At 40.7% G+C, this 18430-nt stretch overlaps 1 protein-coding gene across 1 annotated transcript in view; it reads right to left on the reverse strand.

Moving 5' to 3' along the window:
• The window catches only part of DNAJC3 (DnaJ heat shock protein family (Hsp40) member C3), a 71407-nt gene that overhangs the window by 14518 nt on the left and 38459 nt on the right, over positions 1-18430 (reverse strand). Inside the window, exons 5-9 of the mRNA XM_032785014.2 lie at positions 10980-11132; positions 8468-8649; positions 6000-6119; positions 3505-3610; positions 3297-3417 (exon numbers count right to left, since the gene is read on the reverse strand). Coding sequence (XP_032640905.1) covers positions 3297-3417; positions 3505-3610; positions 6000-6119; positions 8468-8649; positions 10980-11132 — 682 coding nt within the window. The remainder of the gene's footprint in view (positions 1-3296; positions 3418-3504; positions 3611-5999; positions 6120-8467; positions 8650-10979; positions 11133-18430) is intronic.

Below are 18430 nucleotides of genomic sequence, written 5' to 3' on the forward strand. Positions count from 1 at the left end.
GAGGTTATACCCCAGTTAAGAGAGCCTATTCCTCCCTGGGACCTAAACCTCATCTTATCAAAGCTTATGGCTCCTCCATTCAAGCTGCTTGCAAGGTGCTTGTTGGTTCATCTCTCCTGGAAAGTGTCCTTCTTAGTGGCCATCACCTCAGCCAGAAGGGATTTGGAAATCTGTGTCCTCACATCAGAGCCCTCATATATGATCCTCTTTAGGGGATAAGGTGCAGTTGCATCTGTACCCAGCGTTCCTCCTGAAAGTGGTTTAGCAATTCCACTGCAATCAAGCAATCTTCCTACCAGTGTTCTTCCCAAAGCCGCATGTGAACAGGGAAGAGCAACGTCTACACTCCTTAGATGTTAAACATGCCCTGGCATTCTATATACAAAGAACCAAGCCATTTCGCAGATCAACCCAGCTGCTCATAGCAAGAGCCGAGAGGTTGAAAGGCCTTCCCATCTTCACCCAGAGAATCTCATCCTGGATTACATCATGCATTTGTGCATGTTACAAGCTGCCCGGTGTTCCTCCTCCAGCTAACCTGACTGCTCATTCCACAAGATCGCAAGCCTCCTTGGCCACTTTCCTAGGACAAGTCCCTATTCAGGACATCTACAGGGAAGTAACCTGGTCTTCGGTGCACATGTTCTCAACATGCTATGCCATCACTCAGCAGGCCAGAGATTATGCCAACTTCAGCCATGCAGTTTGCAATCAGCTTGTTCTTGAACTCAGAGCCCACCTCCTGTGCAACTGCTTGAAAGTCACCTACATTGGAATGGACATGCACAAGCACTCAAAGAACAATTAATATTTCTGTAACTGTTGTTGTTTGAGATGTATTGCATATGTCCATTGCAAAACCCAGCCTCCATCCCCTCTTATCGAAGTCAGCCAGTAAGAAGAAACTGAGGGAGTGCAGGGTCGGCAGGGCCCTTTTTACTGGTGCTATAAGCATGAAGCACCAGAGGCACTGGAGCCATCCTTATGGATACCATTAGGGGAAAAATTCCAGCAACCATGCTGAGGGCATGCACACATCTACATTAGAATGGACATGTGCAACACATCTCGAAGAATAGCTGAAGAAAGGTAAGTAACACTTTTTTTTTTTTTTAAGTGACTAACGTTTTTAGATTTTGCAAATAGTAAAAATACAGGCACGTAAGTTCTCTAGTGAAAGAGCGGAAGGGATAGGAACAATTAGTGCTGCACACCTCAAGAGAGGCATAATCGGGAGTACTACTGGCATGACCAGTGCAGTGAACCTAGCACCAGAAGAAAGTGCAGACTGTACCTTCTTAAAGGTATAGTGAACGTCAATTCTAAGCATGCTCCCCTCCCAGAGGCTTTCTGCCCAACTATTCTCTATGCAAGTGCACTGAATCAAGTCACTGCTGCTTGGACATTATAACCCTGTTCACAGTCCTCCTCTGAGCAACACTTCAGAAGATTAGTCCCATCTCAGAATAGATGTAGCAGGTTATGTTGTGCTATATTTAGGGAGTGGCAGCATGGGGACCTACTACCCACTGAAAGAAATTAGCTTACCAAGCCATGAAATTTTATTATTACCTCCTTTTACCATAGCTTGAAATGTTATTAATGGCTATAAAGTTATCCACACATTTAAAAAACCTGTCATCAGCAACTATTTCCAGTGGCAGTAAATTCCATAGGCTGATGCATCAATCATCATTTCTTCTTATTAGTTCTATATTACCATCTAATTTCATAATGTATCCCTTATTCATATTTGGGGACAGGATAAAAAGAAAGAAAGGGGTAATCAGCTTCCACTATGCCTTTGTCAGTTTTGAATACTGTACTCCAATTAAGTCTCTTCTAATTCTTCTTTCAAGGCTTAATAAATCTAGTCTTTGTAATCTGTCCAATATATCACATCAAACCTCTAACCAGCTAAGGCAGGGGTGGGCAAACTTTTTTGACTCAAGGGCCACATCTGGGTATGGAAATTGTATCGTGGGCCATGAATGCTCACGAAATTGGGGGTTGGATGCGGGCTCTAGGGTGGGGCCAGAAATGAGGCATTAAGGGTGCAGGAGGGGGCTCTGGGCTGGTGCACATGCTCAGGGTTCTTGCCACATGCTCAGGGTTTAGCTGACCGCCATATTTGGGGTCGGGAAGGAATTTTCCTCCAGGGCGGATTGGCAGGGGCCCTGGAGGTTTTTCGCCTTCCTCTGCAGCGTGGGGCATGGGTCGCTTGCTGGTGGATTCCCTGCAGCTTGAGGTCTTCAAATCTCAATTTTGAGGATTTCAATAACTCAGTCATGGGTTCGGGGTTGTTATAAATGTGTATGGGCAGGGTTTTGTGGCCTGCCTTGTGCAGGAGGTCAGACTAGATGATCATATTGGTCCCTTCTGACCTATGAGTCTATGAGTCTATGGGTGCTGGAAGGGGTCAGTGGTGCAGGCTCCAGCCCGCACTTACCTCAAGCAGCTCCTGGAAGCAACAGCATGTCCCTACTCCGGCTCCTACGTGGAAGTGTGGCAGGCAGCTCTACGCGCTGCTCCGTCTGTAGGTGCCACCCCTGTAGCTCCCATTGGTTGCAGTTGGGAGCTGTGAGGACGGCACTTGGGGCAGGGGCAGCATGCAGCGTCCCCTTGCTGCCCCTATGCGTAGGAGGCCGAGGGAGGACATGCTGCTGCTTCTGGGAGCAGCAGAGCCACAGCACACGCAGAGCAGGGCAAGTACCGGACCCTGCTCCTCCGGCTGGATTAAAATGCCTGAGGAGCCGGATGTGGCCCCCAGGCCGTAGTTTGCCCACCCCTGATCTAAGGACTTGTCTACGTAACACTAGCAAAAGCACTGTAGTAGGGTACGATTTGTAAAGTGCTCTAACTGGCTTGTGTAGGCTCCCTCTAGTGTACTCTAAAAGATACCTAATTTTCATTAGTGTAGTCCTAGTACTTTTCAGGGCATGCCAGCAAGGCCTACATGGGGCAGTTAGAGTGCAGCATGTTATTGTGCTTTACAAATCATACTCCTCTGGCACACTTTGCTGTGTCTTGTAGACAAGCCCTTAATTGCCCTTACCTCACTGTATGCTTTTAAGACAACTTTGCATAGGATAAAGATAGGCATGTACTGCTGTCTTAATGACAATTCAGTTAAAGAAAACAGAAGTATCAGCACTGATTGCATGCCATAAAACATATTGTAGCATCCAAACATTTGTGAAGATTGCCAGTAACGCTTCAGCAGAGGTTGTCTGGAGGACTTATTCTTGTAGTATTCTTTAAAGTTTGAAACAATAAATCTTAAGTCAAAGTTTTACCTTCCTCATATTGCTCTTCTAATAAATAGGCTTCTGCTCTGTCTTTTAAAGCATTCACGTTAGCTGGTTCCAGCAGCAGAACTTCTGTGCAAACTTTTATGGCTTCAGCAGGCTGCTCATTCTGAAAAGGGGAAGGGAAAACAATGTTTGTAGTTGTTTTTCTTGTGAAATATTATTTACTCACAAGGGTAAAAATGTTCTTTTTTACCTTTGAGAAGCAGTGACAGATCCTTTCTTTGGCACGAGTAGTGTAAATAGAAACCTTTGGCTCGGTTTTCATTACAGATTCATATTTACTGATGGCATCTGTGTACCTATTTTAATTGCGAAAATAAACTGAGTATTTTGGAACACAATTATTTTCTAAGCAACTGTATCAATTCTTCAGTGGTCATTAAATGTACTAACTCATACAAAGTAACTTGGAAACAGTCACTGTTTGGGATGATTTGTTTCTCTTGCAATGCCCCTCTCAGCCTCAGAGGCTGTGTCTGGGCCAGCAGGAGAAAGAAAACCCTTAGTCCCTTTAAGAACTGCACCCCCATCCCCTCTTCATGGGTTTGAGAAGAGCGGGCTCTTTGGTTGACTGGTTGGACAGATACGTGCCGCATAAGCCTATCAGCTCCCACACACTGAAAGGGGAAGGCTTATAAGCCCCCCATGCCTGGAAGAACCATTCTGCAGACGAAAAAAAAAGTTGTTCCCTCCTTTCCTTGAAGTTACAGGAGGATAGAATTTCAGGGCCTTGCTTTGGGTATCACATAAGGAATTTTTCCCTCACTGCCAGCTTGGCCAGGCAGAATTACTTTTTTGCCTTCCTTTCAGCAGTCCAGGGACCCAGTGGTTAGTTTAGATTAGGTTGTAAAATTCACACTGTTGCAACTTAACAGGTGCCCAAGTGCAGGTACTTGTTCAACAGGGAATCTAATTCCCTGAAGAAGTGGAATTGGACATGATTAGGAGAAGGCATCTCCTAAAGAAGGTGGGGGTGGAGTTGGCACTCCTAACGTCCAGTATAGTGAGGAGATAACTCCTTAAACCTAACATAAGGGTAAGGCAGTGGGGTCCCAGCTATGGGCTGGGATCAGGTTAGTTGGGGGAACAGATTACATAGGTACAACAACCTGCACTGGACAAGTTATTGCTGGATAGTTCCCAGATGTGTTACTTAATCAAGACCAGTTAAATCACATTTCCAGTTTCTTGTCTGTATTTCTGCAGCGTTCATGACAATGCTCTTTTGCATACTTTCATATGCAGAGAGGCTCCAGAATGAAAGCATCATTTGATGAGCAATTCAAGTGAGCCAAAAGAGAGACTGACTATCGTGCTCCTGTGACTCCCAACAGCCTAAAGAGCTGAACCAAGGTTTATGTTTTTAAATGCACAAAAACTAACATTTGTCTGAAATGTAAGATTTTTCTGAAACACAAATGGAAGTGCAGGGTTAAAGGTTCCATTCCATCCCTAACTAATCACATAGTGCCTGAAGCACAAACAATGTATTATCTATGGACCTCATTGTGAGCTGGTCTCAGGCCCCTTCAGACAAACTTGGGATGGATTAAGGCTGGCATCCCATCAGAGAGAGTTATTTTAATTTTGCTTGTTGTGTATTAGCATCCCGAAGAAAAGTTCTGATAACATTACATAAATAGCAACTTTCAAGGCTCCAGTAATTATTTTCTTGCTTCCTGAACCATGACAAACTCATGAAAAATGGATTTAAAGGCTGCAGTGATATTTTATTTGCAAATATGCTGTGATCTCCACTTTTAAACACCGATGCATTAAAATACACTTTTAAATAAGAGACAACATTTAACACAAATTAACAGCGCTGACACTTGAATTTACTGGTGAAATGAATAACCAGATAAAGCTTTCCAGAGAGGCCACATTATAAACCAATAAAATTACTCAAAAATGCTATTGATTTTTTTAATATTTATAAGCAACTCTGCTGATAAAATTTTGCTTTGTCATTTTTGCAGTACTGTAAAGCAAACTAGTTTTCCTACACACAAACTACAAAGTACAAGAAATGCACATTTGAGAATTGAAGTATTCCAGATTACATCCATAAATTTTAAAAAAACATATCTGCTACCACACCACATTTGAAACCCAAATAAATGATGAAAAGCTATCTCCACTCTATCACTTTACATATCACCTAGCACAACTGTGGTTATGTGATTGACAAATCATACAAAACTGAGAAGCAGCAAGGAGCAGAAATTAAAAAAGACTATTCATCGCATCTCAGGAGTGGGGTGGGGAGCCCTATTTGCTTGGTGCGCCTATTATCAAGGGACAATTTGTAGTAGCATTCATCTTTATTTATTAGTTAGTTATATGGTGCTATGACACCCAAGAGCTGAATACAAACATTGTCCGTGCCTTGATCTTATAATCTATTTAATGCAAAGAGCAAACTAAAATGCCAATAGGTCATGGAGAATAGGAAGGGAAACGGGACAAGTAAGAAACAGATAAAAAGAAGAAGGAACAAATGCTACTGATGGAACACATGGGTTGGTGTCTATTTTTAAACTGAAGTTCTCATGGTCATGCCCAGTGTTCCATCCCACATGTCAAACACAAAACGAAACATACTGTCTCCAAATCTGTGACGTTTTACTGCTTCAGGGGGAGTCATAGTACTGGTATCATTCAGTAAATGCTGACTAGTGTTCTTACCTGCCTTCCCTGATGAGTTCCTCTGCTGACTCGATTTGCTTATTAAGTTTCTTTACTTGTTTATAGTGAGAAAAACACAGCTTATGGTCCTGGTCAAGTTTCAGACACTCTCGGACTTCACTTTTCATGCAGGAAAAAGAAACATTAAGGGATTTCAAAAAGAAGTAGAGAACAGTATTTTTTAAAAAGCTGTCTGGAGTGACATTTTTCTGCATTGCATTCTCTCTTCCACTCAAGAGCATGTTAATGTGTGAAATTTAACAAGAAACATCCTCCTGAGTTTACAGCTTTTCCCCCCCCTTACTTTATGTTGCCAGAAATTTATACTCAGCATAAAGTTATACTACATATTACAATATATTGTTCTCTAGTGCATATTTCCAACTGTTTTGTCCAGCATTTGATAGTTATTAACACAACTATCTGTAATGACTTATTTTCCAGTATATTCTTACTCCACAGATACCATTACAGTCCATGTTAGCATAAAAACATTGTACGCCTCCTAAACCAGGACAGACCACTCTGATGGGACTCGGAAACTTGACTCAAAAGATGTCAGTTTAATTTTTAAAAACCTCTTCAGACAATGTTTATTCGCCTAGAACCCATGCGGCAGGAGCAGTATATTTTGAAATAGGCTAGTGTTCTTTGAAATCCCTAAATGCAATGGTGCTAATAAGGAAAGTCTTGGACTGGTACAGCTGTCATCCTGTCATGTCTTATGTCATGTCTCAAAAGGATAATGAAAATGCTGATATGTGGCTCTGCTAACAGCAAAGTAAAGTCCTTACTGCATGAAGCCAAGACAACCTAAAAGGAAGGGACAATCAAAGGAACAGACATGAACTTGGGAGCCTGAGGAGTAGTAGTAACCTAACTCATGAAGTCCTAGAGCTACACAACTTTTTATCTTTCTAACTGAATCTCCTAACATACTCTACCCAGTTTTTAACATCCCAGAACAGTGAGTGCAGATGCTTCTTTTTGCTTTTATGGATAACTTCTCTCCACTGTATGTTTCAAACAGTGTTTTGCTTAATTGCACTTACAGTTTGGATTTGGCCATGAATGGGAAGAAAATTGATGTGGCATGAATGTCCTAGAAGACAAAATAATCTCTCTATCCTTGAAGAAAAGAGAAAAAGTGGGGTTGTCTTCTTCTTAGCATATGCACAGCATGACACGGGTGGCCCGTGACCAGGATTCATCACTGAATTTGGTCCACCAGTTGGATCATTAGCCTTCCCAGCCAGGGCACTGACAGGGAGTGTGACGTGAATGCTGATCCATACCCCAACCAGTGGGGTTCACTGATGTATAGCTATCCAAGGTCACCTCAACAAGGTGAGGGGTTGGGAGGGGATACCATCTTCACCCTTAGAGATACCAAACCTGCTGGAAGGGGATCCATATTAGCATGAAATAAATACCCAGGCTTAAGTAGAGAACCAGACTAATCTGAGGTTTCCAAAATCCCTGCCCTCATTCATTCTGACATCCACTCTACTAACAAGGAAGGGAGAGAAACCTAAAGACAACTCAGGATAGTAAACTGCAACCCCGTTCTCTCAATTTCCCCAATCTCTGATTCCGCAGTTGCTTTTCAGTAGAAGTACTCTGTGACAGACAGCAGGGAGTAGACTCTCTTCCAGAAGATGCCCCTTATCCAGCTTTTATTATGTGAATGAAAGCAATGGACGTTGCCTTCTTGCCAGACTTAGTCTGAATGAACTTCAGTCTGAGTACAAGAGAGATGGGGTCTGAATGATCTGGGGACTAGAAGAGAGAAGACAACACAAATGGCACTGAAAAGGAAAGTATTTGTTGATAGTATACTGAGTCCTTGATCTCTAAACCCAAAGTGTTTCAATGACCATGGTCTTTTTCAAAGCAGTTGAGACCATCTGGACTGTCTCCAGTCTCAATCTCCAAGTCTCATCTGTATCCATATGCAAGTAGGTTTTTCCACTTAGAGACTATATGAAATATCCTCCAAATATATTTGCAAGAGCTCTCCAGGGAAGGCCTTTCAGCTGTATTTGGATCAGTTCATTCTTGGCCAATCTGGCCACCCTTCTTCACTAATTCCTCCTCCTTCACTATTTTTCACTGTGCCCATTTTCTTTTGTTTGGCAGACTAGCTGGCTTTTTCTGAGCCACTAGAGCAGCTGCAGCCTCTACTCATAGAGATGCAACAAACACCAGACTTTATTAGGTTATTTTAATTATTAGTGTACATATAATGCAGAGTTCCAGGCACCATATCTTGTACTAAAACACTGATAAACAAGAACTGTAGAGAGACAGACCAATGAGTACTTCCACACAATAACTATGTTGACAAAAGTGTCTGCACTAATCCTGCCACTCACTCATTTTGCCTTTCACTATAGCAGATGGGTCCAACTTCCTTGCCTTGGGCTTTGTGTTTTTATTTTTGCTATTACAAACAATGGTAAACTTACCTAAGTGACAGTTCATGGTCCCCCAACTGGTAGTATATTGTGCTGATTTTATAGAAGGCTTCAGTGTTATCATTCTTCAGTTTGGTAGCAGCTTTTAAGTCACTAATGGCTTTGCCTGGTTCTCCTTCCTTTATATAGCATTCAGCTCGAAGCTCCCGCAGCTCTGCATCCCAAACGCAAACCTTGAGAAACCACAATGAAAGCTAGACTTTGATCTATAAGCATTTCACTTATTTTTAAATCCTCCCTAATTTCATATTGCCTCTTGTGATGGATCAGTATTCTGCTCATGCAGGGTGCTTGAAATTTAACATCAATGCACTTTCTAGAGAGCAGGGATATTTCAAAGCCATTCCTCCAGAAGATAACAGAAATCAAGTTATTTAGAAATGTGATTTATAACACAGCAGATGAGCCTACTCAGGGGGCATGCTTGAACTCTCAGCACTGCTGGAAAGAACTGGGACAGTGTGAGCCTCAAGGAGGGAGACTGGAATCCTAAACTATTACAACTTCCCCCCATTACTACGGAAGATAAGAATTGTGATGGCTGATGTGTCTACTATCCAAATAGACATCAGCAGGAAGTTTCTATATCAACGTGGTCTGTGCAGGTCTGTCCTTACTTTTGGCAGTACAGGTTTAGAGAGGAACAACCACCATCTCTCTCTAATAATTGACTATTAATGTTTTTCCTGGATATAAAAATGAGTTTCTCCTTCTGAAATGATTATGTAGGAGGGGTTTGTTGTCAAAAAATGACAAGACATAAAACCAAAACATTTCATGTTTTTCTTACTTCAGATTTAAACGGACTAGGTTTAATCCTAAAACAGCCCCTCCTCCCATTCCACCTCTTACCACACTTTGACTCTTTTACAGTTAAGAAATAAATGCTAAAATTGACAAATGATTGACGTTAATGTGATATACCCTCAAATAGCATATCATTTTGTTACATTTAACAGAGGGGACTCAGGGAGATACCACCTTACTCTGAATAGTTATAATGACAAAAATAAGAGTATGATTGCAATATAAATATAATTACATTAACCTTCAACAGATAATCCACTAATTCTTTTATTACTGTTTTGGGCTTGAAGGATTTGTCTGTAATATCCATACAAAGCAACTTCAACAGTGCATAAAAACAGTGTACATACTTCAACATATGAGAAAACTGTATTTAAAATGTTTAATAAAGCAATAGAGAGTATGTACAACTAAGTTACAAAATGCAACTAGGTTACCAGATCAAACTTTAAATTAGGAATTGAGTATATACATTTTTATTTATTAAAGTTCTTCTTCAGGGAATTGTACATGATTCATTTATAAAATTTCAGTCCTAGCTAGACTGAGTATAAAGGCAAATAAGAGTAATTTATTTTGTAGATAAAGGACACTTCTCAGAAGCACAGTAATGAACTATCATTAAGCAAGCATGCCTAATCTTTAGATTACAGAAAACGTCAATATTAATTCTGGTATTTAACTTACATCCTGGATCAAAAAAAGTTAGAATTACGTAAATTTAAGTGTTTCTATACCAAATTTGTGTAATTTAATGAGTACAGCTAATGCCTGACAATTCTGCATTATCTGTACTTTACCATCATCACTAAATGTCAAACAAGAGTGAAAACACTCAAAGTTACGGCTCTCACAGCAACATTAATTTTGTCTCATGTATTTCTAATATTACATGCATGTCATAGATGCTTTGTGCACTGTAACAGAATGCGTCTAAAAATCTGGGCCAGGAGTTTTATAATATTTTCTTACATTTTTTAGGAAAAAAAAAATGAAAAAACAGCATGCTAGTACACTTTTGAGTTGCCCACATCTGAATATGTGACCAACGCCTGAAGAGTCAAACATTAAGACGGGATACTACAATTCAGGTATCTGAGGATAAGGATGTGCATATGGATACCAGTATGTATGTTATCTGCATACTACCCTTCACTACTTTTCTCTAGCCAGTTTCCCCTACCTCCCCAAGTGAGGAAAGTACGCAGTTCTCACTGAGAATGTACATATACACTAAGTACTAAGTTCAGTCCATTTGAGTTTCTTGGATAACTGCAGCATGACTGAGAAAATTTAAATTATGTGACACACCTTTTTCATACTGGTAAAATTCCATTCAAACCACCATGCCCCAAGAATACTGAACTTTGGACTGAGGGAAAGGACAAGAAATTTAAGCACAAAAAATTAACAAAAAGTCATCTATACCAGAAGGCTAGGTTAAAATGGAGCACTTCCCTAACACTAAATCCACAATCTCCTTTTCTTTAGAACTCTGTCCTGCCCGATGTTGACAATCCTTAGCTCCCAATGACCCCAATGGAAGTGGACAGTGCTCAGTATGATAGAGCCAGCAACACGTGATGTTTTTGCATCAGTGCAGACTTTAAAGTTCTATGTTAAAAAAAGAAACATACACATCTACCACAGACAGAAATTCTTATTTCTCTTCAATTATATTTTATATAGAACTTACTTCTAGAATCCCATCAAGGAGACTTATAGCAGTAGTATAATCCTCCTGACGATACAGAGACTGTGCCTGTGAATGCAGGCGCTGCAACTCATCAGATTTCATCAGCTGAGACCGGGCTTCCTTTTCCTCATTATCACTGGGATTAGATTTGAGCTGTAAATATTAACAAAAAGAGACTGAACTCTGGTTTCTGGAGGTCTGATTTTGTTCTATTAACCATCTCGTACTATGGAGAACAAACCAAAGATGCTGCTGAATTGAACTGAATCATTTAAAACTCCCTTGGAAATGTTTCTAGTTGGGATGAGAGTTCTTTGCCACTGCAGAAACTGTTATAATCCAGAAAAATCCAGGTCCTTTTGCTCTGTTCTAAAAGTTCATCACTTTGACACTTCATTCCTATGTAGTATACTCCCTCAACTGTGTTCTACTTAATCCATTTCTCCCATTAGGCAGATACAAAATACAGGATTCTTTTACACAGTATTTCAAGGTTAGTAGAGGATTTACCTGTCTGATGTATTAGAAGCCTCACTGAAAATCAGGTATATTTACATAATGAATTTATTGTGACTAGTTCAGTATTACTGTAGAGATGCAACTGTCACACCTCCTTAGAAAGGATGACCATAGCAATAGATACAGATGTTTTAAATCCAAGGAGAGTTCATATAAATCAGTTGAGAACGCCTGGACTCTGGAAACCAAGAAATGTCAGACTTCACAAAAATCTTCTTTTAGACAAAGCCTGAAGACCCTTGGTTCCCAGACACTCTCCTTCTGACTGGACAACCACCAATACAGGTTCTCTGACACTACTGTGACCATTTACTGTTTGAAGAGATTTGGGCTATCCCCTTTCACCCCAAGAAGCTGTCCATATATGGGGTTGGTGCTTGCATTTGGCAGGAATGAAGATCATAGCCTAGAACAAGAGTTGGAGAGGGATGGATCACTATGAGTGGTCCCCAAGCACTCAATGACAAAAGATTTTTACACAATGAGGGCAGGTGGATGTGATCTCATTTGCCATTAAGTCATGTAGGTCATACTCCTAAGTACATAAGAATCCAAACCCAATGTCAGACATTTCGTTTTGCACTGGAGAAGAGGCCTCTTTATTCTGTTACCTAAATCCTGAGAAAGACTCACCAAGGCAGACGCCAGGAGTTAAATCCTGGCCCCACTGAAATCAATGGCAAAAAACTCTTTTGGACCCATTTATTCTCTCCCTAATCTCAACATCCTTCTCTCTTATCTCAATAGGGAGACTGGGCTCTTCACCTGCCAAAAAACAGGCTAACTACGTTAGCTGGGAAAGCTTCATTTCTCTAAACAGATCACGTAACTGGAAAAAAGGCAAGCAAACATTCCATGCAGAACACTAAACAAAAGGCATTAGCAGAGGGTAGCAAAGAACACCATCCAAATGAAACAACTTGGAGAGTTACAGGTAGTGTAAACTGGGCACACAGTTGAATCAAATTACTATTTTGGAGTCCACAGAAAAATAAAATATTTTTCTGAGGTAAGTAATCATTCAAAGTGAGATACTCTGATTTGCTCAGGTAGTGCAGTTAGGTGAAATGTATTCAAAACCAAAAGCTTTCTGAAGAGGAGAAATAATTGTCACCCATCAATGAAATTTAGTGGTAGAATTAGTCATCAATTTAATCAGGTTTTTGGAACAAGTTAGAAAAATAACTTGTTTGCCATTGTTATTTTGTTTTTGCTTCCAGTGTTCTGAAGTCTCAACAAGTCTGGGCTTGTGGTCATAAATATATTTTTATTCTCCCAGTTTGAAAAAAAAATCATCATCATGATTACGGAATTCCTCTACAGCCAGCAAGAATGAAATAGCCATGCATCTTCCTCATTCCCTTCACTAATTGAATGCAGGGAAAAGCAAGCGAGGAATCACAAATAATCCCTGACAGAGTTCAGATGGGTAGGGGGAAGGATAAAGCTTCAGAGATCACAAGAACTGACCATCATATTGTCTGTTGGGAAAAGAGTTGTCAATTCTAGTGACAAAAACTAAAGGTCTGATCCAAATCTCATTGTTTTCTATGCGCTTTGGCAAGGCCCCGACTACATTAAATCATAGGCTACAACCAGCTAAAAACCCAGGACGATCCTCGAGTACGTTTCTATCAATGCAGACATTCCAAAACAGTACACACCCCAATTCAGTATTTTTCTGCACTGAATCATTTACTTTATTTCAAGTCCTAATGCGTGTTGGGATTACCCAACAAAATGAGCCTGACTTCAAGGTTGGTGCAGAATGGGGCTGGAGAAAGGGAAGAGGGAGGGAAAGCATTTTACAACATATTCCCTTTTGCACACTGCTTGTCAGGTTAACAAAACCTGCATCTTTTCTATGGTTATTGTAGCAAGGAATACAACCTACCAGGTATATAAACAATGTCTTTGACACATTATGAATGAGACATCAAGAAAAAAAAACAAAAAAAAAAACAGGCACTGGTGTAATCTCTTCTCTACCAGTAGGCACGAATGAAGCAATAGGCTTTAAAATTCAAGCTGGGACTAGAAACATATTTCAGCTTCTCAGGATTACATAACTACTTCAGAAGTCAAAAATCACAGCACACATGGTTTAGCAAAATCTGACAAAAATAAAATACACACAAAGGTAAACTTCAGGAACTTGTGCGAGAGGAGTATGGTTCATAGTGTTCGTTTTAACTTGGATATAGCCTTCTCCCTCGCCACATACTTGCTTCACTACATATTAGAAACTTCTCTATATATTTCCAGGTCAAATACTGATTACCATAATATGCAACGCCCTTTGATTCCTCTACTGCCACTAGAGGTCACAACTGCAGCAAAGTATTACTTTTATTTCCAAAAATCTAATCTATTATTACTACCTACAAAATGCTGTGGTTAGAGCTGAGTGCTTTTGCACAAGTGGAGGTTCGGCATAGGTGGCTGTATACCGGAGGTATAAAGGAGTAAATTGTTGAGTGCAGGTTCCTGTAAATTCAGGTGGGCGTTACTAGAGGGTTGGTCTGAAGGCCAAGCACACACCAAATGAGAGAGCAGCATATGAACCTGCTGCCAGCAATGTCCCAGCAGCAGCAGAAGGTACCAGAGAAATGCCTCTGCCTGAAGCAATTTGATAGATGGAGAGAAAAAATAAGGAGTGGGAGAGGCATAACAGAACTGGAGGGGGCCAGAGACAGGGGTTGCGGAGGGTTACAGACACTCTCCAGCCTCTGCACTCTGATCTGCTTTGTCTTTTATCCTCCAATTATTCTTTAAACCTGCTCCCCATCCCTCCTGATCCTAGAATTTCAAGGCTCCTCTCCCACCAGGACCCTCTTATACCTCCCTTCCCTCTCCTGCCCCACAAGTTCTGGCTAGGAAGCTCTACAAACATGCACACTGGCCCTTTTCCTTCCACAGTCAGACCCTGCTTCCCTCATCAGTGCCCTCTACTCCCCACCTCTAGGTCCTTGTTTCTCTACCACCTCTGGCCATCCCTCTGCAGCCTGCTGCTTTTGCCCTCCCCACTATTCACCCCACCTAATCATCCTCTAGGTCCTTATTCTTTCCTTCCCTATGGCATGTGAATCAAGGATGCACTGGATGCTATTGTTGCCTAACTCGTGGTTTTTTTAAATGAATTTTAAATATGTTTAAAGTGAATTTCTAACCATAGAAGTTTTTGTTCATTAATTATAGTGAACAGTTATACCATTGTTCCTTGACCCTATTGCATTATGAGCTATTACAGAGCACTTAATGCAAACCAAAATTCCTGGAGACATACATTGCTGATACTAAAGGAAACTGTGAATAAATCTGAAGCATCAGTGTTATAGCTACACAATTCAGATGCTGATCCAGTGCAGGCACAACAGCACTGCAGCTGAAGTTGTGGTGATAAGTGACAGCCATGTTTAATGATAACTTCTCCCAACCTGACACAGGTTACCAAGTAACAACTATTTCTTTCCCCCTCGTACACAATGAGACAAAAGCAGTATTTAGGGGTTACTGAAACAATGTTTTTCATCATAAGGTTGCCCCTACTAGGTGCACTAGACAGGATTTGTCTGTAATGTTCACAACTCTGGAAAAGGGGGGAGGGAGGGGGAATAAAAAAAACAACAATAAAAACTTTCTCCCAGTAAAGAGAAGACTAGGAGAATGATGACATCATCCTCCATACTCCTCCTAACAAGCAAGCCAAGAATGATGGACAGTTCTCTCTACCTATTCCTCCTTTGGAAGAGATAAGAGGTATGGAGCTGGGGAAGGAAAGGAATACATTCATATCCCTGTCAAAACTAGGGATGCAAGGACAGATGATGTTTACCTGTCTACTCTCACGGTTCTGCATTGTGACCACCATCCTTCATGCAAAGGAATCTGTCAGAGCTGATCTATGACGCTCCTTAACTGAGTGAGGAGGCAACAAGAGAGAGATGTGAGATCTATCATATTCTTCTCACTGACTATATCCCTGGACTCCTAAATCCTGTTGGAAAACACTAGGAATCAGACTCCAGGAAACAGGCCCAGGAATCTGCTACAGCAATGCAGAGCCCTACCACTAGGCTACTTATAAATAAGTCATCTTCCCACTATTCTGCATAATTTGAAAAAAATTTATGTAGTTATTGTGTGAAGGATGCTATCAAAACACAACAGTGGTTTACTGATGGAAAACAACATACTACTAGTTGAGCCAATATTTAAAACTGTTTGCTTGGAAAAAAGATTTTAATAAGCCAAAACATTTTATGCTTTTACAAGAAGCATCTTAAAAAAAAATATTACCACGATGCCTCAATTATACATCTGAAGTTTGTCACAAAGCTTTTTAGTCATAAAAATGACTCAAGCAGCATTATAGGCTATAAAAATATACTGTAGCAACCTATTAGACAATATTAAAGGCACAACTGCAAACTATACCAATGCAAAGAAAAGAAAGGAAGAATAGCAAGAGGCCAATATGGATCCAACCAGGAACTCTTTAATGAAAAACAAAAAGGAATCCTACGACAAGTGGAAACATGGACAAATTGTTAAGGAGGAGTTGCACAAGCATGTAGGGACAACATCAGAAGGGCTAAGGCACAAAATGAGTTACACCTAGCAAGGGACGTAAAAGGCAACAATAAAAGGTTCTATAAATACAACAGGAGCAAGAGAAAGACTAAGTGAAGCATAGGTCCGCTACTTAGCAGGGACAACAGGAAAAGGGCAAAGGTCTTTAATCACTATTTTGCTTCAGTTTCAGTAAAAAGGTAACTAGAGGACTACAGGAGGACAAACATGGTACCTAACATTAAAAAAAGGGAACAAAGAGGATCTGGGGAATTATAGACCAGTCAGCTTAACTTCAATATACAGAAAGATACTGGAACCAATTATTAAACAATCAGTAAGTACCTAGAGGATAATAGTGTAATAAGGAATCACCATGATTTGTCAAGAACAAAACATGCAAAAACCAACCAACCGACACATGTAGAGGGCCCCCACAGGGATCGGTCCTGGGTCCAGTATTATTCAGTATTTTCATTAATGACTTGGATAACAGAGTAGAGAGTGTGCTTATAAAATATGCAGATAACACCAAGCTGGGAGGGGTGCAAGCACTTCAGAGGACAGGATTACAATTTCTCAAGGTCATTCTGAATTTGAGAACTAGTCTGAAATCAACAAGATGAAATTCAATAAAAACAAGTGCAAAGTACTTGACTTACGAAGGAAAAAAAATTAACTTCACAATCATAAAATAGGAAGTAACTGGCTAGGTGGCAGTACTTCTGAAAATAATCTGTAGGTTATAGTGCATCATAAACTGAATACGAGTCAACAATATGATGCAGCTGTGAGAAAGGCTAATATTCTGGGGTTTAACAACGGGAGTTTTATATGTAAGACACAGAAGGTAATTGTCTCACTCTACTCAGCACTGGTGAAGCCCCAGCTAGAGGCTTGTGTTCAATTCAGGGTACCACACTTAAAAAAAGATGGGGACAAAGCTGAGACAGTCCAGAGGAAAGCAACAAAAACGATACAAGTTTTTGAAAATCTGGCCGATAAAGAAATTGTAAAAAAACTGGGCATGTTTACTCTTGAGAAAAGAAGATGGGGGGAGGGGAGAGACTCATAACAGTCATCAAATATGTTAAGGGCTGTTAAAAGAGGACGGGGTCACTTGTTCATGTCTACTGAATAGGACAAGTACACCTCTACCCCGATATAACGCTGTCCTCGGGAGCCAAAAGAATCTTACCGTGTTATAGGTGAAACCACGTTATACCGAACTTGCTTTGATCCACTGGAGTGCGTGGTCCCACCCCCACCTCCCTCTCCCCCCCGAGCACTGCTTTACCACATTATATCCAAATTCATGTTATATCGGGCCTCATTATATCAGGGTAGCGGTGTAGTAAAGGGATTAATCTGCAGCAAGGAATATCTAAGGTTAGATATTAGGAAAAACTTGCTAACTATAAGGGTAGTTAAGCTCTGGAATAGGCTTCCAAGAGAGGTTGTAGAATCCCCATCTGCAACAATCAGCACAAACTCCCAGAATTGTGAGTTACTGCATTGCCCCTCTCAGGGTCAGCAGGTGAAAAGTTTTACTACTGCTAAGATGTGTGACACCACCATGACTTGCCAGATTATCTGCCTTGCAAGCAAACTCGTTAGAACTCTCCCAGCTCAAACCTTGCCTTGCCAGTAAGGAACAATGAACCCCAACTGAAGTTTCCCAGAGATGTCTCGACACCATCCAGCCCTCTTACTGAGCACTCGCAAAAGTAATTAAATTTGTTGCTCCTTTAAAGGGACAATACACTGCAACCTGTTATCTTAACTAGTATTAACACACTCTTCCCTTCAATCAGTGCACTGAACACAGGAAAAATAAAACAAGTTTATTTAACAAAAGGACAAAGGATTAAGTATAAATGTATACAGATAGAAAGGGTTACATGCAAACAAGAACAAACATATGCTTCTAAGACTAAAACCTAACGGATTAGATTGTCTTGTTCAAAGTAGTGAGTTTTCAAACCACAATTTGAAGACTTCAATAACTCAGACATCGGTTAGGGGTTTGTTATAGAAGTGGATGAGTAGGATTCTGTGGCCTGCTTTGTGCAGGAGGTCAGACTAGATGATCATATTGGTCCCTTCTGACCCTAAAGTCTATGAGTCTAAGTGTTTCTCATCAAGTCTTTTCCACCATGGCTGACCAGAGTCTCTGGCAGGACCCTTCACAGATCTCATACTGCTCAGTTTCTTTGTCTCTTCAGGTGAAGGATGCCAAAAGAGCATTTTCTCTCTCCTTATAAATTCCCAAAGTGCATGGACCCTGCTTCAAGAGCTAGGAAGACTTCCTGGCAGTGCAGTCTCCGTCCTCCATTTGTTAAGTGGGGGAAGACTGTTAA

The sequence above is a fragment of the Chelonoidis abingdonii genome, chromosome 1 (assembly GCF_003597395.2).
Source record: "Chelonoidis abingdonii isolate Lonesome George chromosome 1, CheloAbing_2.0, whole genome shotgun sequence".
Lineage (NCBI taxonomy): Eukaryota > Metazoa > Chordata > Testudines > Testudinidae > Chelonoidis > Chelonoidis abingdonii.